Below are 16,302 nucleotides of genomic sequence, written 5' to 3' on the forward strand. Positions count from 1 at the left end.
ACAACAGGAGGCCGAGTATAAGGTCTTGGAAAGACTGCACTCAGGCACACAGAGGTTTCATTTTGTTTTTACAAAGGCTGTACACACACCAACACAACTGTGAGCGACGTCACATTACTGCTGTGCTGACATAGAAGTGCCTAGCGCTGCTCACCTGAGGGGAGCTGCTGCCCCATGGGAGAGGTGGGAGGAGGTGCTGCAGACGGGTGCATCAAGCCGGGACTTCGCACCCCACTCGCTCCCCCTGGCTGGGGGCTGCCGCCAAGGGGTACTCGGAATGCCTGCTCACCACCGGGCTGTGGGTAAGGAGCAGCCCCGTAACCAGCCGGGGGCCCACCCCCAGTGGGCGGGTATGGTCGGGGCCCGCCCACTGGGGGTGGAGTAGACCCGTAGCCTGGGTAGTAAGGGCTACGCTGCTGCTGTGGCGGTAACTGCTGCTGCTGCGGCTGCTGCTGTGGGTGTGGGGAAGGTAGGGGAGGGCCACTGCCAGTTCGCGGTGGGTGCTGACCTGGGTCTCCTCCTCCGTCTGGCGTGGGGCCCCCTCCACCTGCTGCTGTAGGTGGTGGAGCTGCGGGTGGAGCCCCCGGGGTTGCAGGGGTTGCCGTGGGCTGCGTTGCAGCACCACCCTGCTGAGCCATCATCATGGCGTGTGCCTGCTGTCGAGCCCGGAACTCAGCTGCTCGCAGCTGCTCAAGGTGGAACTGCTGCCGCTCCTGGATCAGCTGCTGCCGCTGGTACTCCAGCTGTTCCCAAGCAATGAGGAGAAAGAAACGGGTTTATTACTTGTGTGTTTCCTGCACAAGCAGGGCTTGCATGAAGCTGTCTGCACAAAGCACAAGCTTGCAATCATATTCATGCAAAGCCGTCGAAAGGTGATGCATGTGTTTGAGTTGGTGCAACACCAATGCAGAAATGAAGTTGCCTTGTCCAATTACCTCATAAAAATCTACTATTTGGACTCCCCCTAGGGTTCTGGCAGGCATACGCATTATTTAGTCGTATCAAACTCTCCTTATTTCGGAGGTACAGTCGAACTTGACTATATCGAACCCGTTTACACCGAATTATTCTATATATCGAACAATTTCTGGACACGTTATAGTTACAATGGGTATATATAGCAAAAATTACACTTACATCGAACAAAAATAGCAGCGACTCCCGATATATTGAACGTCAAGCGGCAGAAAAGTGCCCCCAGAAGTTGGCTTTCCCTCGCGGTGGTGGGGAAACCCGGCGGTGCACCTCCATCCAAGTGCTCTCCTTACCGTGACCGCGCTGCCTTGGACAAGCCGTCGACACCCCCTTGCAAGAAATGATCCTGGCCCGCCCGCAGCGCTTGCTCAGACAGCCAATCGGAAGCTCTTGTGCCCTCGTCGTGCAAAATGGCGAAAGTATGAGTTACCTCACTGCTTTTCTGGTTCATTGTGTGTGGGCCTTGTGGGCCTCCTCCCGCAGTGTTGCCATGATGAAGTGGCAGAATTCTCCTTTCGTCGTGAAGCTCGAAATCATAAATCGTGTCAAATGCGGTGAGAAGTCAGATGTCCCCACAGCATGCAAGATTCCGAGGAGCACTCTCAGCACGATCTTAAATAAGGGGGAGATTAGGTCTAAAGCTGCCAAACTCGCGACCCGGTGCTTGTGAGCCTGATACGTACGCACGGCCATGTACAAGTGGTTCATCCGAAATTGCTGCAACCGCACCAGCTCCGCGTGCTCGGTGATGGCTGTAAATTCTGATGGATGCGACGAAGCCGTTGCCGGTGTTGCCAAATTTTTTAGTGAGCTGTCAGAATTTCCAGATGCTGTTGACAAATGAACGGTGGATGAGTTTGTGAGCGCAGATGATGGTGTTACGACCACGGGAGAGCCCAAAAATGAAGACTACATTGCCGACATCGTACCGAGCACAAGTGAAAGTGGGCACAATGAGGAAAGCAACTATGGTCCTTGGCCCACATCCTCCGAAGTGATTGGTGCGTTCGCACTAGTCCGGTTCTTTTGCGCAAATGCGGAAGGTTGCGGCCTCAGCTGTTCCAAATCCTTAGACAATGGAGAATTGCGTGCGTCGCAGGCAGCGAAATTGCCCAAGCAGAAGAAAATACAGGACTATTTAATGCGAAACTAAGCTAGTTTCATCAATAAAGTGATTTTACAAGTGGTATGTGCTTTTATGACACCCAATTATTTAGCAGGCTAATATCGAATTATGCTCTATATTGAACTGATAGGCGTTTTTTTGCGAGTTCGATATAGTTGGGTTCGACTGTATCTGGTACTTGGTTGCACAATGGAAATTGTAACGACCTTTGGAGCGTGCTGAGCACAACACATGTGCGTCAGAAAAGGGCAAGAGCGGTGCTAGCGTCCTACTGAAACAAAGTGGCGGAGTTCACATCGCCACAGTCATCAGCGGAAATCACTAGCCTCTTGTTTCTGCATCTATTTTGGCTTGCCAACACTTCAGTCATATAGGACAAACTTTAAACTAGGGTTATGACTATCAAACTTTCTATTTTGAAGCTAATTGGGATAATAAAAATGAAGTACAAACGAAATATTTTTCAATTACGAATACTATAGGTTTTGCAAATATGCAATCTTTTTCACCAACTAGGAGGACAAAAAAAAAGTTTATTTCACAGCAAATAAAGTACAAGAAAGTTATGCTTTGTAGTCAACAAAATTGTCACACAGCGAAGCTGTTATGGGCTACTTTTCCCACTATCATGTCTGCGTGTAGAAAGAAATTCCAAAGATATTCGCCCAACCTTAGCGGAAACGTGCAGTATTAGGATAGTAGTGAAGACAAATGCCACAGTTTTCGCAGCATTCCCGCCATGAGTTTCTATGTCACTGGCAGCTAAGAGTGCCCATCTGTTTCTGTACCTTTAAAGTGGGCATGGCTACGTTATTTCCGTAAACTTGCTCATATTAACGATATTATTCATTACTGATACGGAAGAAACTATTTCAATGTACGTAATGTACTCATGAGAAGAAAAAAAAATAGAGTTCGGCAAGTTCGGCTTGCTCCGCAGGCCGCCATTTTTGCTTTGGTGTCCTGCACTACATACAATGGCAGTCGCCTACTTTTTGACCTGTTGTCATCCCACAGCAAATGCGGGATGAAAAAAAAAAAAATTTTTTTTCGGGAAATGCGATCTGATCGCACCCCTGAATTTGCTTCAATTTTTTTTAACAAAAAAAGTGCAATCATTATGCGAATAAATACGGTAAGAAGTTTGATAGCAGTGAGAAGGCTGGTGATTACAATGAGCATCATAAGCATTTCAAAAGTTAGTGAACTGATGGTTGCTTTTCTTTGCTGTGACATGTAGTGCTGAAGAGTAGCATATGATGAATTGCCATTCTCAAGAAATTAAAGTTCTCAGGAAGCGCAAGAAATTACAGAACTTTGGAGCCTCTGATAAGATTGCCTCAAATTCCACATCTGAAAGTTTTTTAAGGACTTCTGTATACCCTTGTCAAAGGCTGCAACACCTTTTCAAATGCATACAACTACCGAATGACCTGTCAAACATTTGATTTACAGTGAAATCTCGGTACAACGAACTTCAGGGGACCGCGGGAAAATGTTCGTTATTCTGAAAGGTCGTTAAAGTGAAAGCCCAAAAATTAGCCATAACAATAGCATTTCAGTAACGCAAACGTCCTACCTTTGCAACGGTACCTCCTTGAACACGTTTCTCACACAATGCACACGTGACCGTCAGACAAGGCACATTTATTTGAAATAGTCCGTGATCGTCTTCTGACGGGTGCAGCACAGACTCAGCAGCACGAACGATTCCAGACCGTCCACATTCTTATGCACGCCTTCGGTCGCTGTGCCGCTTTTGGCTATAAATATGCGGAGTTTTCGCAAGCAGTCCAACGCATCTGTGGCCGACACTAACTCGTCGCGGTCTTCGAGTGCTGCCGTAACGTGCAGCAAGATTCTTGCTGGTGCTTAAAGATGTTCTCCTTATCTTTGAGAATCGTCGCGATCGTCGACCGCGCCACTCCACGTTCTTTAGCCATGACGGATTGTTGCTTCCCGTCTCCTATCTCGCGAAGAATCTCTACTCTCTCGCTTAAAGAAAACTGCTTTCGCTTCTTCGCCGTGGTTAGAGTCGTTGAGCTCATGGCAACGCGAACGCCGGCACGCACTTCTAACACAATAATATAACCAGAAGAAAAACAAGATGGACACGCCTGATATGGGTGACAGCACGCGAACAACTGAGAAAACAAGCAAGAAAAAACGTGATGCGTCGTCACCTCCGCAACAGGAAAAAAAAAGAAAAGGCCCACTTCAGCGTTAATTACTACTTTTTTTTTTCCTTCTGCCGCGCCGTCTCAGGTTTTACGAGCCCATGCTCCCCGCCTCTCCACTCACAAAACCTGGTGCGTCGTTGCCTCCACAACGGAGAAGGAAAAAAAAAAGTCTCCGCCCGCATCTTTCTCCTTCCGCGCCATCTCAGGTTTTTGCGGGAAGCAAGTTGCAAGGCGCCCGCTTTTCACGCTGCGTCGTCTGCTAGCTTAGAGCTCCGACTGCCGTGACGGATACACTGAAATCTAAGAATCCTCGCATTTCGGGATATGAGTTCGTAGTACTGAGGTGTTGTTAAGATGACACAGAAATTAAATAACGATCGTTATTCTGAAATGTTCGTTATTCTGAAGTTCGTAGTAGTGAAATATTTTTACATTGAAACTATAAGCAGTCGGCACGGGATTTCCTAAAAGTTCGTTAATCTGAAATGTTCGTTAATGTGGTGTTCGTTGTAACGGGGTTTGACTGTACAGTGCAAAATACATTTTCAAACATTAAAAACACACAATAAAGTGATCCACCAACCGTTTCCCTCTCACGATCCATAATAGCTTCCAGTTCCTCGAAGTGTCGCAGCTTAATCTCCAGCTTCTTCATTTGCGTTTCAACCAGAAGCGCCACAAGGGACTTGATTTTGCGCTCTTCCACAGCTGCCAGGTGCTAAAAGTGACAACCACAAGATACAATTCACAGACCTAGTCACAAGCAACAGATGAATTTGCATGCTAAGCACAACAGCACTGCGTACTTGACTGCTCTATGCAGAAGAAGTTGCTGCAAAGCAAACATCTTGTACTCCTTACTCAGTTTATCTTCAGTCTGAGGCATAATGTGCGACACATGAAAGCTGAAAAACTTGCTGCTCAAGGGAGCTTGCTAAAGACTATGCATTGTCAAAAGACCAGGGAGGTGGGACACACACACCAATATTTACCCAATTCTAATGCGGCCTTAAATTTTATGTATCCCCAGATTTGTGTGCTCCAAGGAAAATTATGTGCGTTTAAATCTAACTACATCCCTGATTGTCGTAATCAGTATCAGATGAAACCTGCAGCATTTACCACTGCAGAATGTATTTTTTCATTAAAGTCATTGGCACGGTTCATTGCAGTTGATATTCAGCATTTCTTGAATTAGTTTGCAATAATATTGAACAGGATGCTGGTCCACGGCTAAGTAATTCACCAGTTCGTCCTGCAAAGCACAGGAGAGACATGGCTCTGTTGTTGCTAGCTCAGCATGTAAAATTGCAACATTTTGAAGGAGCTTCTGATGAAATCAGTGTGATTGTCACCAACCCACATGAGTTCTGTCACCATCTCGTGATGACAATGACAATGACGCTGACACTCATATCAGGCTGTTGGCAGTGTCGTAAACATGGTTTCAGGTGTTTTTTCTTCTTCTTTTTTTTTTTATCTGGCCGTAGAGGGCAAGCAGTTTTCAAAAGTATTCTCTTGGGGGAAAAAAGGTGCACCTCAGAATTGGGTAAATATGGTACATGCATGCTTTCAAACCAGAATGACAAGCAGCACTGCCCCACACCTTTGCCTTGACAGCCGCTGCACCCAGAGCCGCTGCAGCTGCCGTGGAAAGTTGTGCATCTTTGACAAGCCGGTCGCGGTCCGTCTCGGGCGCTTTGGGCTCTTCCGTGGACTCCTGGTCCGGTGCATCGGGACTCTCCTTGGAAGGCTCCTCACCAAGCTTGGCTGCTTTCGCTTTGTCCTCGGGTTCCCCTCCTCCAGCGGGCGTGGCCGCAGCACCAGTGCTGCTGGCGGCAGTCGGGGCACCTTCGGCCGAGGCAGAGGAGTTTTCCTGAGACAACAGGTTAATTAAAGTTCAATCAAACACTGGGGTTTTATGTGCAAGAACCACGATACGATTATGAGACACGCTGTAGTGGAGAAGTTCGGAATTATTTAGCCACCTGGGGTTTTTAACCTGCACCCATGCACGGCACACGAATGTTTTTGCATCCTGCCCCGATCGGTTTGAAGCCACCACAGCCGGGATTGAACCTGTGACCTCAAGCTAAGCAGTTCAATGCCATAGCCCTGGGCTACGATGAGGGGTGCCTCAAAGCAGTGCTGATACGACAAAGGTACTGTAGTGGTAGCAGATGGCTCTGGATTCATTTTGGATTGGGTGTTTCACTTGGAGCACAGCTCCAAACAAAACATGAGGTGCTTTCTAAAGCTGGCAATTAAGCACACAAAAAGAATTAACACCATGCTCATGCAAATAGGGTATTTGACCTAGCAGAGCACAAATGATTCTAAAGCCTTACCTCAGAGCTGCTGGGCTTTTCCAGCTTGACCTCAGCTGCAGAGAGCGAAGGCTCTGTTCCTTCCTTGCCTTCTTCTGCCTTTTCCGACTCCTCTCCAGCTGAAAGCCATACCGAAAAAAAGAAGAAAAATGGATTGTCAGAAAGGCAACAGAAGTCAGCCCAACATCAAGCAATGACAAAGCAAGCAGAATGCACGGGCGATATTGTGACGCGAAAATGAACAGCTATCCATGTAGCCTCACACCATACAGGCGTTACTTAGTGTACAAGAATGAATCAGCCCCAAAATACAACTGCACAGCTGCATGTTCATTGACAACACACAAATAAAGCGTGTGTGAAAGGGCGGAGTGGGGGCAAGTTGCCGCCCGTCTCGGCTGTCACTGTGGATGGCTGTACGCGTGGCTGAACGCACGCACAGCCATGCACCCTGCTTTAGAGGTCATCTGCCATGTGTGTAAACAGTGGTGTGAAGACGGTGTGGCATCGTGTAAGATGTCTTCCCGCGCATTTAGTATTGGAGGTTGCGAGTTTTGGTTATTTGTTAGAGCGAGACGCAGACGAAGCATTCGCTCCCTGCTGCTAGTGCTTTTCATGATAGCATCGTCCCAGTGGGGACGACGCTGTAAGCCACAGGGGAAAAGTACATGCGAAAGCGTGGCTGGCTTGAATTCGTAGTGCTGGCATAATTCATACTTTAATTCGCAAGATATCGTTGACGTGGCATGAAACCATATTATTCGTCGCCGACTCCCAAATTCATCAAAATGAATTGCTTTCTCTTGCAGATTTGCTGTTCTCGATTGCCAGATAATTTGGATAATTCTCCAGCGCCTTTCTGTGCAAGAAAAATCGACCGGCAACTGTACTTACTTGCATAAACGGTCTAATTTCAATAGAACGCAATTTCGATATAACAAGGCAAATTGCCAATTTTACCAACTTCGTTATATCGAGACTTGACTGTATTGAAATCGTGCATAGAAACACTGTTATATTGAGGTTCGAAATACATGGTATTTATTCTACTGACAATAAGTTAGAAAAAGTAATGCACTTCATTATACTGAAGTCTGTTATATTGAGGTTTACCTGGATATTGAAAGCCGTTTACCTGGATATTGAAAACCAACAAATTCCAACTGACATGCCACTGCTGTACATGCCCTTGCATTCCAGAGGCCTCCCACAACATTCACTCATACAGTGCAGCAAGCAGCAGCACAAACAGGTAAGGAGGAATTAGAGCTACTAAGTGGCCAGGCTGCTGAGTCAGCCGAACTGCTCATTAGGCTACTCACTAGACTGCTCGGCCGTGCTGTCCTGTGGCTCCTTGTCACCCGTGCCTGCGATGCCTGTCATGCCCAGGCCTGCCTTAGGGTTGAGATTGCCCTCTGCTGCTGCAGTCTCGACATTCTTGATGTGTGCATCCAGAAGAGCCGAGGGAACCTCGTCCTTGATCTTGGCAAATTCCTCTGCAGTTTGTCAGGGGAGAAAGAGCGCAGACCCATCAATACTTCAGTTAGAACAAACCATTCAACAATCAAAGTAATATTAAACTACGTAATGCAAACATCATCCAGCATTCAGGCACAGAAAAGGTAAAAAGTAAGTGGTTACTTCTTTCAACTGACTTACCAAGATCTGAAGTTTTGTAAACATGGGACAACACTGGTGCCTCCACGGTGCAAATATGTTACGAACTACTATGATTTGACACCTTATTTAAATCTGGTACATTGTAGCAAAATGCTAATAATCTGATTCATGTGCATTTCAAATTGAAAGAGAGAGAGAGAGAGATAGGCAGTTTGACCAGTTTTAACACAAAACTTGCTCATCGTACCTTTTCACGCAGCTCTGTTCGTGCTACGAGGAAGTGAGATGCCCTTTTTGTGTAGACCTCAGAGTCAAAGCAACAAGTAGAGCCTGGTAGCGCATTGCCTCTAAGATCGCTTGTGAAACTTAGATATCCCAGTTATTATGGGCAATTTGTATTGCAGATGAATAATTTGACTCTTCTGTACGCACGTGTGTGTCCATACGTAACTAAGCCACTTATTTCTTGCCAGGAAACAAATGTTAATAACAAATACAATATTTTCAATTCATTACGTTTGTTTTTGATCGATTTTAACCATACACTTAGTGTATTACGTGTGGAAAACCAATTGCCAATTTACTTTTAAAGTGATTAACAAGTTGAACACGCTAAATTAGACACAATTTTGAAAGGAATTGTATACAGTCAACTTTCATTACAACAGACCCTGACAATCCGACAAAAAACGTCCGTTTTATCCAAAGTCTGTAATAGTGGAGATGCCTCACTTCAGAAAGTTTTGTCACGATGTCTAGCAACTTTATTGCAAAGAGTGAGCGATGAATGACCAAAGTAAAAATATATATATATATATAACAACCATTTCACTCTGTGAAGATGGAATGGCAGCAAAAGCTGATGAGAGTCAAAGCTCAAACAAAACGGGTGGGCCTGGCATTGATTTACTCTCGGGATGGACCCATGTATGGGGAGCACTTAACACCTGCTTTATCTCTGCCACGGGTAGGCCCGATATTGCACTATCTTCTGGATCGGCCCACATATAGGGAGTGCTTAATGCCTGCTCCACCTGCACCACGGGTGGGCCCAGCATTGCACTATCTTTGGGATCGGCCCACGTATGGGGAGTGCTTAACGCCTGCTTCACTTTTGCCGCAGGTCGGCCTGGCATTGCACTGTCTTCATGATCGACCCACGTATGGAGAATGCTTAAAGGACAACTGCAACGAAATTTTTGACTGCGTAAAACGCCTAGTTTCGGATAGTTTAGACATGCAGTAGCCTCTGCGCAAAATCTAATGCTTGAAATGCAGTTCAATCTGTCACAAAGAGCTAGCGAAAATCTGTGTTTTTCATGCAAAAACTGGAATAAAACGATGCCATTATCGCCCAGCTGAAGAGATGTACACTGAAGAGTGTGGAGAACCAGCGCCTGTGTTGTCTGCTTTCCTTGCTTGTATTCTATTCCGGTGTATCAGTGAACAGGTCCTGCAGGCCTGCTAGTCAAAGAGTTAGTATATTTTCTTAGCTGCTTCATGCACCTTGACAAGGCTGTTGCACATCCGCGATGTTCTTTTAATTCGAAGTATTCTCCGAGTCCAGCAAGTTTTCTCTATCTGGCTGTCTGTGTTCAACAGCAGGACCTCCGATGCGTTCTGCCTCCGCTCAAAGAGCGTATTGGGGTGGCCAAGCTAAAAGTGTGGTATAATCCGGCTTAACTCAGACGCAATCCATGCATGGTGCAGTTACGCTAAATCGGAAAATATTGGATGCTCTACAGTCTTGTGTGGCTGGTAAGGGAATAGAACATGCTCTATTGCACGCCGGAGCTGCTGGAACAGGGTGCATCGCGCACTAGCTTAGTTGACCAGCAGCATGCTGTTCGGATTCACTGAAGCGATCGTGTTGAGTTTGCGCCTTCGACAAACAAATAAGTGCTCGCTCACTGCACACTTGTCCGCTAGCGCTGCGGCAACACCGCGCTGCTGCAGGTAATGTCTCCAGCATAACATATCCGACTTCACCGGCAGCTGCCTGGCATGCTGGAATCGCCGGCTTCGCCGCCCGATCAGACCGACCTGACCGACCAGACAACTACCACCGTCTGTAGTGAAGGGTGATAATTAGCTGAGGTTTGGCACCAGCGGGCTAGAGGGTCTCAGTGCTAAGTCTGCATGAACTCATGGCCAGACAGGCCGGAATGTGGCCGTGATAAATAATGCCCATTTCGCTGCGGCGGTATTGCATTCCTGCATGGCTTGCCGCCGTATCTACACCATGACCGCCTCGTCGCGTTCTCCCTCATGACAAATGCAGCATGCGGTTCCTGCTTGTTTCTGGCGCTGTGTGAGAAAGGATTTCCTTCGTATACTTCGACGCATTCAATGTGGAGAGGCGCCAAACATGTTCAAGGTGATGCACAACCGGAATTGATAGCTCGAGAATACCACCCTTGAATACAACTTACCTTTGAATGTTACCTTTGGTTTTTGTGAACCATCGTGGCATATATTACTTATAGTCAAGTCGAGAAAGCGTTTTAAAAATTAACTAAATTATGGGGTTTTACGTGCCAAAACCCCTTTCTGATTATGAGGCACGGGACTCCGGAAATTTTGACCCCCTGGGGTTCTTTCACGCGCACCTAAATCTAAGTACACAGGTGTTTTCGCATTTCGCCCCCATCAAAATGCAGCCGCTGTGGCCGGGATTCGATCCCGCAACCTCGTGCTCAGCAGCCCAACACCATAGCCACTGAGCAACGACGGCGGGTCAGAGAAAGCGTTTTCCAAGCAGACCTTGATGGGTAAGTGACTGTGCTGTTGAAGTGCAGCTTCATCGACTGCAGTTTACACGCTTTGAGCACGTTGTCTGGCCCGCGCCGTGGTGCACGCTTGCGCTCGGAAAGCTGGGACAGGAAAGATATGTTCGGCCTTCCTTTACTCAGCGTTGTGTATTGCACAGCCATTGCTTGTGCTTGAGTACGTATTCAAGCACCCGATGGCCACGCAATGCATCGGCGTTCTTGCAACAGCTCAAATCATGAGCGCAACAGGGAGAACACACCCGAGAAAAACGCCCGTCAACTTGCAAATGGCAAGCGAGCAATGCGCCTGGCTGCCAAGGCACAACAAGGCACAACTGAGAGATCAACAGTTGTGTACGATTCTTCACTATGCGCCATATCCGCATCGCGACAACTTTGTCGCCAGGTGCACGCGTCGCCTGCATATGCGCTATTTAAGGGGAGATGCTACTCGAAGACACTTTTTCTTTAATTTTTGACTTAGAGCTATGAAACTCCACCTATTAATTTAGTTTCTTATGCTGATTTCAAACCTGCAATTAGTTTCACTGTAAGTTGCATAGTTTTTGTTCTATTCGATGCCAATGTACAAAATTGCACCTTTTTAGCCCCCCTTTTTGTCACACTTAACTTCCATAATCACAGATCACTGATGGCTCATTTTGATCCATATAAACTGTAGAGTGCCAAAAACTCATTATAATGTGCATACAAAATATGCTAATGACGTGAAAAATTTGAACCTGGCAAGTCTACATTTTCATGACACCACCATGTGGAAATTTTAATTTTTTTTGTAAATATTTGACCAATATTTATGTTTCAGAGAGATAATGGCACTCCTCACACTTCAGAGAAAATGTGTGCAAAATTTCATTCAAATCCAAGCACCAGAAGTGCCAAAAACATGAGGGGCAAACCCAAAAAATTACCCAAAATTTCATTTTGAGAAAAACGCATTTGAAGTTATAATTGCATGTTTATTTACAAAAGAGGGCTTGAATTCCAATCAAATTTTGACATAAAAGAAGAAAATTGTTCATGACTGCCACTAGAAACTTCCTGTCGCGTATGTCTCTCCCTCACGGCCCTTGCGAGTCCAATCACTGATGAAAACCGCACTAGCTGCTCATACATCGAACGGGCCGCCACAGCAGCTTTGACGTTGACGGCGAAGCTTTCACGCGAGCTCCCGCTGTCATAGTCTCGGCGCGCACCTTTGCTGGTGTCCCTGCACGCCGCAACTCGCCGCGATGAATAAGTTGCGGAAAGAACACTTTTGGGGCACGCACAGTTCTCGCAGTGTAGCTCCAGGAACGAAACGAGTCCTTTGCGCTTGGCCGGTTCCCGGACACGAAGTTCTGAGCGCTGGCATGTTGGGCAAATCGCGCCGCTCACAAGAATGTCGAGCGCTGTCAAATCAGTAATGAATGATGACACCCCATCACGCGCTCTTTGCTCAACTTAGAAATGTCCAATCTTCTTTTCCGACGCACTCGCGTATTCTAAGGCCGCTTCAAACTCGCCGGAGGCATCCGTAACACGGGTGGGATCGGCGCCGCTTGCGCTAGGCCTAACCGCCGTAGCGGCCGTGGATCGAGTTGTCGCTGGACGAGCCTATGCCTTAGATTTCCGCCGGCGACCTCGATATTTGTGCACCGCACGGTGTTTCACTCCATGATGACTGCGCTTGCTTGGTCTCGCTTCGTCCCTGACGAAGATATAGTTGCCGAACGATCGTCACCCTGAAGCGCACCTTGACGAAACATGGACCCAGCAAGTAGGCTTCGCCACATGTACGCGCATGATGGCCAATGGCGTTTCCCGATTCGTACCACGTGATTTAAAAACCAGTCGCAGCGCTCGGAAAGCGCGGCAATAACATGCTTTTTTTTATTATTTCTAGCGCTGTAGACGCCCAGGCAACCGTGGCGATTCAGAGAATGAGGCTTGGCTGATCTCCTCACGCGATCCGCAACAGCGAGGAACCGCGCCATGGCGGCGGCGAGACGCTCGAAGACAGCGTACTTTCGGTTTTTTAATAGCCACCTTGTGCTCTTTCAATGCATTTTTAATCTATTTCCCATTTAAATTCAGCTTTGATATTTATTTTCATAAAAGTAGAGGTACTAAACTTGACAAAACAAGTAAAAACAAAAAATAGATAATTTTCGAAAAAAACCGCGATTTTCGACCCGCATCTCCCCTTAATAGCTGCTAATAACCAAACTAGGCGATTACCAGCCCTGTGACTTTGCCAAGGTTACCTTGAGAGTATACAATAGGCATTTATAGTCAATTTAACCCAAGTGAAATTTTGTTGCAGTTAGCCTTTAACGCCTGCTTCACCTCTGCCATGGGTTGGCCTGATATTGTACTATCTTCGGGATCTGCCCACGTATGAAATTCAAGGGTGCGTTACAGGTTCCCAAGCCCACAGGGGTACGTGCCATTAAGCTTGGACCGTTTCTGCACTATCACCAGAATCAGCCCACATGATGATTTTTTCTGTTGACGGACGCCGAAAGAACCACGGAAAGTTAGTGATATACAGCTTTTGCCGTAAAAGTTGCAGTTTCGCCCGATAGGCAAAGCATTGATTGCAATAGCAAATTAAGCAAGATAAGCGCGACAGCAGCAGCAAGCGAATTGACCTTCGTGCTGTCTCTCGCTTCAACGCGAATTAAACATAGAAAGCACAGCAATACGAAGCTGCCGGCACTGGGCGCACTATGTTCACATCGCAGATCACTTTCAAGATAATTTCAAGATTTCAAGATTTCAATGTGCCGTTGGCAGCAGCCACCGGAGTATATTCCCCCTCTTTCATTCACCTTCGCGACCCCACCCCCCGTGCCTCGCGCGCTTTCTTTCCGTGCCGCCCCGCTTTCTTTCCTCCCTCCCCTCCCTCGTGCGCAAGACATTGAGCCGCGAGCATCGGCTGACCCTCGCAAGTCAGCTGCCAGCCCGTGTCGACACAGCAAAAGTTTGTTTTATACACCCGATTTTGACAAAAATTGCCATTAATTTCGTCCACTGTAGCCGTTAGGTTGTTGTAGCATGGTCCGTTTTAAAAGCGAACTTCGTTATATTAATAAAATAGGCAGACCAAACTAAGGTTGAAATATGGTCCGTTATATCTGAATGTCTGTTGTGCGCAGGTCCACTGTAACGAGCATAGACTGTACTACCCTTGACTTCGAGAAATATTGCTACATGACAATGACATCTTCTTCACTACAAAACATGCTACCAGTACTTTGGCTGTCCTTAAAACACCGGTCAGGGCTAGTCACAATAAGCAACCATTTTTGTCCCTCTCCCTACCCTTGATTTATGATGAATACAGGAATTGGAGGCATAGTTTTGGAACTGGTACGATGCACAGAACTTTATCATTAACTGCACAACTTCCAAGGCTCAGCTGCAACTCTACTAATGTCAGAAATGAACGCACCCATCGCTGCCTTGGCTGCCGAAGAGGCCACCCGAGGGTCAACCACTGAAGCCAGGAAGGCCACAGTGGACATGATGGGGTTGCCCGCCTTGGAGAAAGGAATCGGCTGGAAAGCCAAGGGTCCTGCAGTGGAATGTACAATCAATGTTTTTGCATTGCTTTTGTCGTATTTTGGGAAGCCTGCATGCATGCAGAAAAAGGACAAAGACAGACAGTGTAGGTCCTTTTCTGCAACCATTTCTTTCATTATATGTTTCTCAAGTATGACTAAAACATGCCACACCATTACAATAACCGTTGGACAAATAAGGTTTATTCCTATCCTATCCTATTAAAAGCCCCAAGCAGCTTACCCACTCATATCAGTGTCACTCTGGCACTTTCGATCACGACTGAGCGTGAATAATGTTTCAACCATGTTTGGCTCCTTTGCTAATGCTCGCAGGAGGGTGCCAATCATGATTGAAAATTCAATCCCTATCAGATTCAATCATTAACAAATGTGCCCGTGTGGCACCAGTATAAGATCTGCCGTTAATATCACAACTTTATGTAGCAATCTGGCTTTATGGAGGAGTTGCACATGCTCTTACAGGGCAAAATCACAGTATTAAAAAAAGGCTCCCCAATCAATTTTCTAGTCAGCAAGGAAGACAGGTTTATAAAAGTGTAAGCTTCAGGCTTTCAATGCTGGCTGAAGTACACAGCCCAAAAAAAAGCATAAGAACCTGACAAGTTGCTTTCATTTTTATTCCTTAGTTATAGATGCAAAACACGAGACTGCCCCATTTGAGGCTAGACAAATCTTGCATCAATTAGCACAGTCAAGCCTGAGTAAGCATATCAAAGCAGAACAAGAAGCAAAACAGCTTGACACAATGACAATTTCATTAATTAAAATGTGCTGCTCTAAAAGCGAAACAAGACCACTACTTATCTGTTAGAATTTTCTATAACTGCAACAAAACCAAAACATCAAGGGTACTTGCATACATCAAGGGTATCCTTGCCTTGCTACACAAACTACAAAAATTCAAGATGCATAGCCACAATTGTAAAGCGATTCTAATGTACCCGCAATGGTATGTATTATGCATGCAAATTCCACAGTTTAACAGACAAAAAATTCACCGACGATTACGATACTTCCTAATGCGAAAGTTGAGCACAGCTTTGCATGTGTTTTTCATTTCATTATATTTCGGCTGGTGTGGACAATCTGCCTCGTGTGGCATATTGCAAATGGAGCTAAGTACGGCGCAACTGCCTCGCTAATTTGGAGATCGCAAGAGCCAGCGCGTGGGTGACGCATGGGCATGATTCACAGCAACTGCCATTAACGGACTTCCCAGACGATGCGCACTACTCTGGTGTCATTTTGTAGCCGTTGTCACTGTGCTATGCTTTTCTTCCCATGCTTTCGCCATACCCTCCTCCGCTTTCCACCTCATGGTTCCGCTGCACCCTCCTTACGTCTTTCATCCACCCACTGCGCTCCGCATTCGCTTTCATCTTTCGTTGTGCTCATTCACTGGATTACGCCGCCGCCACCACTCACCGTAGGAACAGGTGCCCAAGAGCGGCACTCTAAAAAATTTGCAAATGATTATGACATTCCCTAAGGCGAAATTTGAGCGCAGCTATATATGTGCTTTAATTTTGCGATATATTGGCTGGCATGGACAATCTTCCTTGTGCGGCACCATTGCAAGACAGAGCGAGGTGCGGTGAGACTGCCTTGCCAAACGGGAGATTGCGAGAGGTAGCGCGTGGGTGACGCGTGGACGCAATTCACAGCAGCCGCCGCAGACAGGCCCTCACTTATGCAGCGCTTTGTTTCCACATA

General features: G+C 46.6%; 1 protein-coding gene across 5 annotated transcripts in view; it reads right to left on the reverse strand.

Annotated features, from left to right (window-relative positions):
* The window catches only part of mor (SWI/SNF- related protein mor), a 73,570-nt gene that overhangs the window by 14,345 nt on the left and 42,923 nt on the right, over positions 1–16,302 (reverse strand). For all 5 annotated transcript variants that reach the window (XM_065430850.1, XM_065430849.1, XM_065430848.1 and 2 more), the window contains exons 18-23: positions 14,457–14,579; positions 7,931–8,104; positions 6,630–6,727; positions 5,888–6,157; positions 4,865–4,999; positions 155–743 (exon numbers count right to left, since the gene is read on the reverse strand). In XM_065430850.1, the coding sequence (XP_065286922.1) occupies positions 155–743; positions 4,865–4,999; positions 5,888–6,157; positions 6,630–6,727; positions 7,931–8,104; positions 14,457–14,579 (1,389 nt within the window). The remainder of the gene's footprint in view (positions 1–154; positions 744–4,864; positions 5,000–5,887; positions 6,158–6,629; positions 6,728–7,930; positions 8,105–14,456; positions 14,580–16,302) is intronic.

The sequence above is a fragment of the Dermacentor albipictus genome, chromosome 4, assembly GCF_038994185.2.
Source record: "Dermacentor albipictus isolate Rhodes 1998 colony chromosome 4, USDA_Dalb.pri_finalv2, whole genome shotgun sequence".
Taxonomy (NCBI): domain Eukaryota; kingdom Metazoa; phylum Arthropoda; class Arachnida; order Ixodida; family Ixodidae; genus Dermacentor; species Dermacentor albipictus.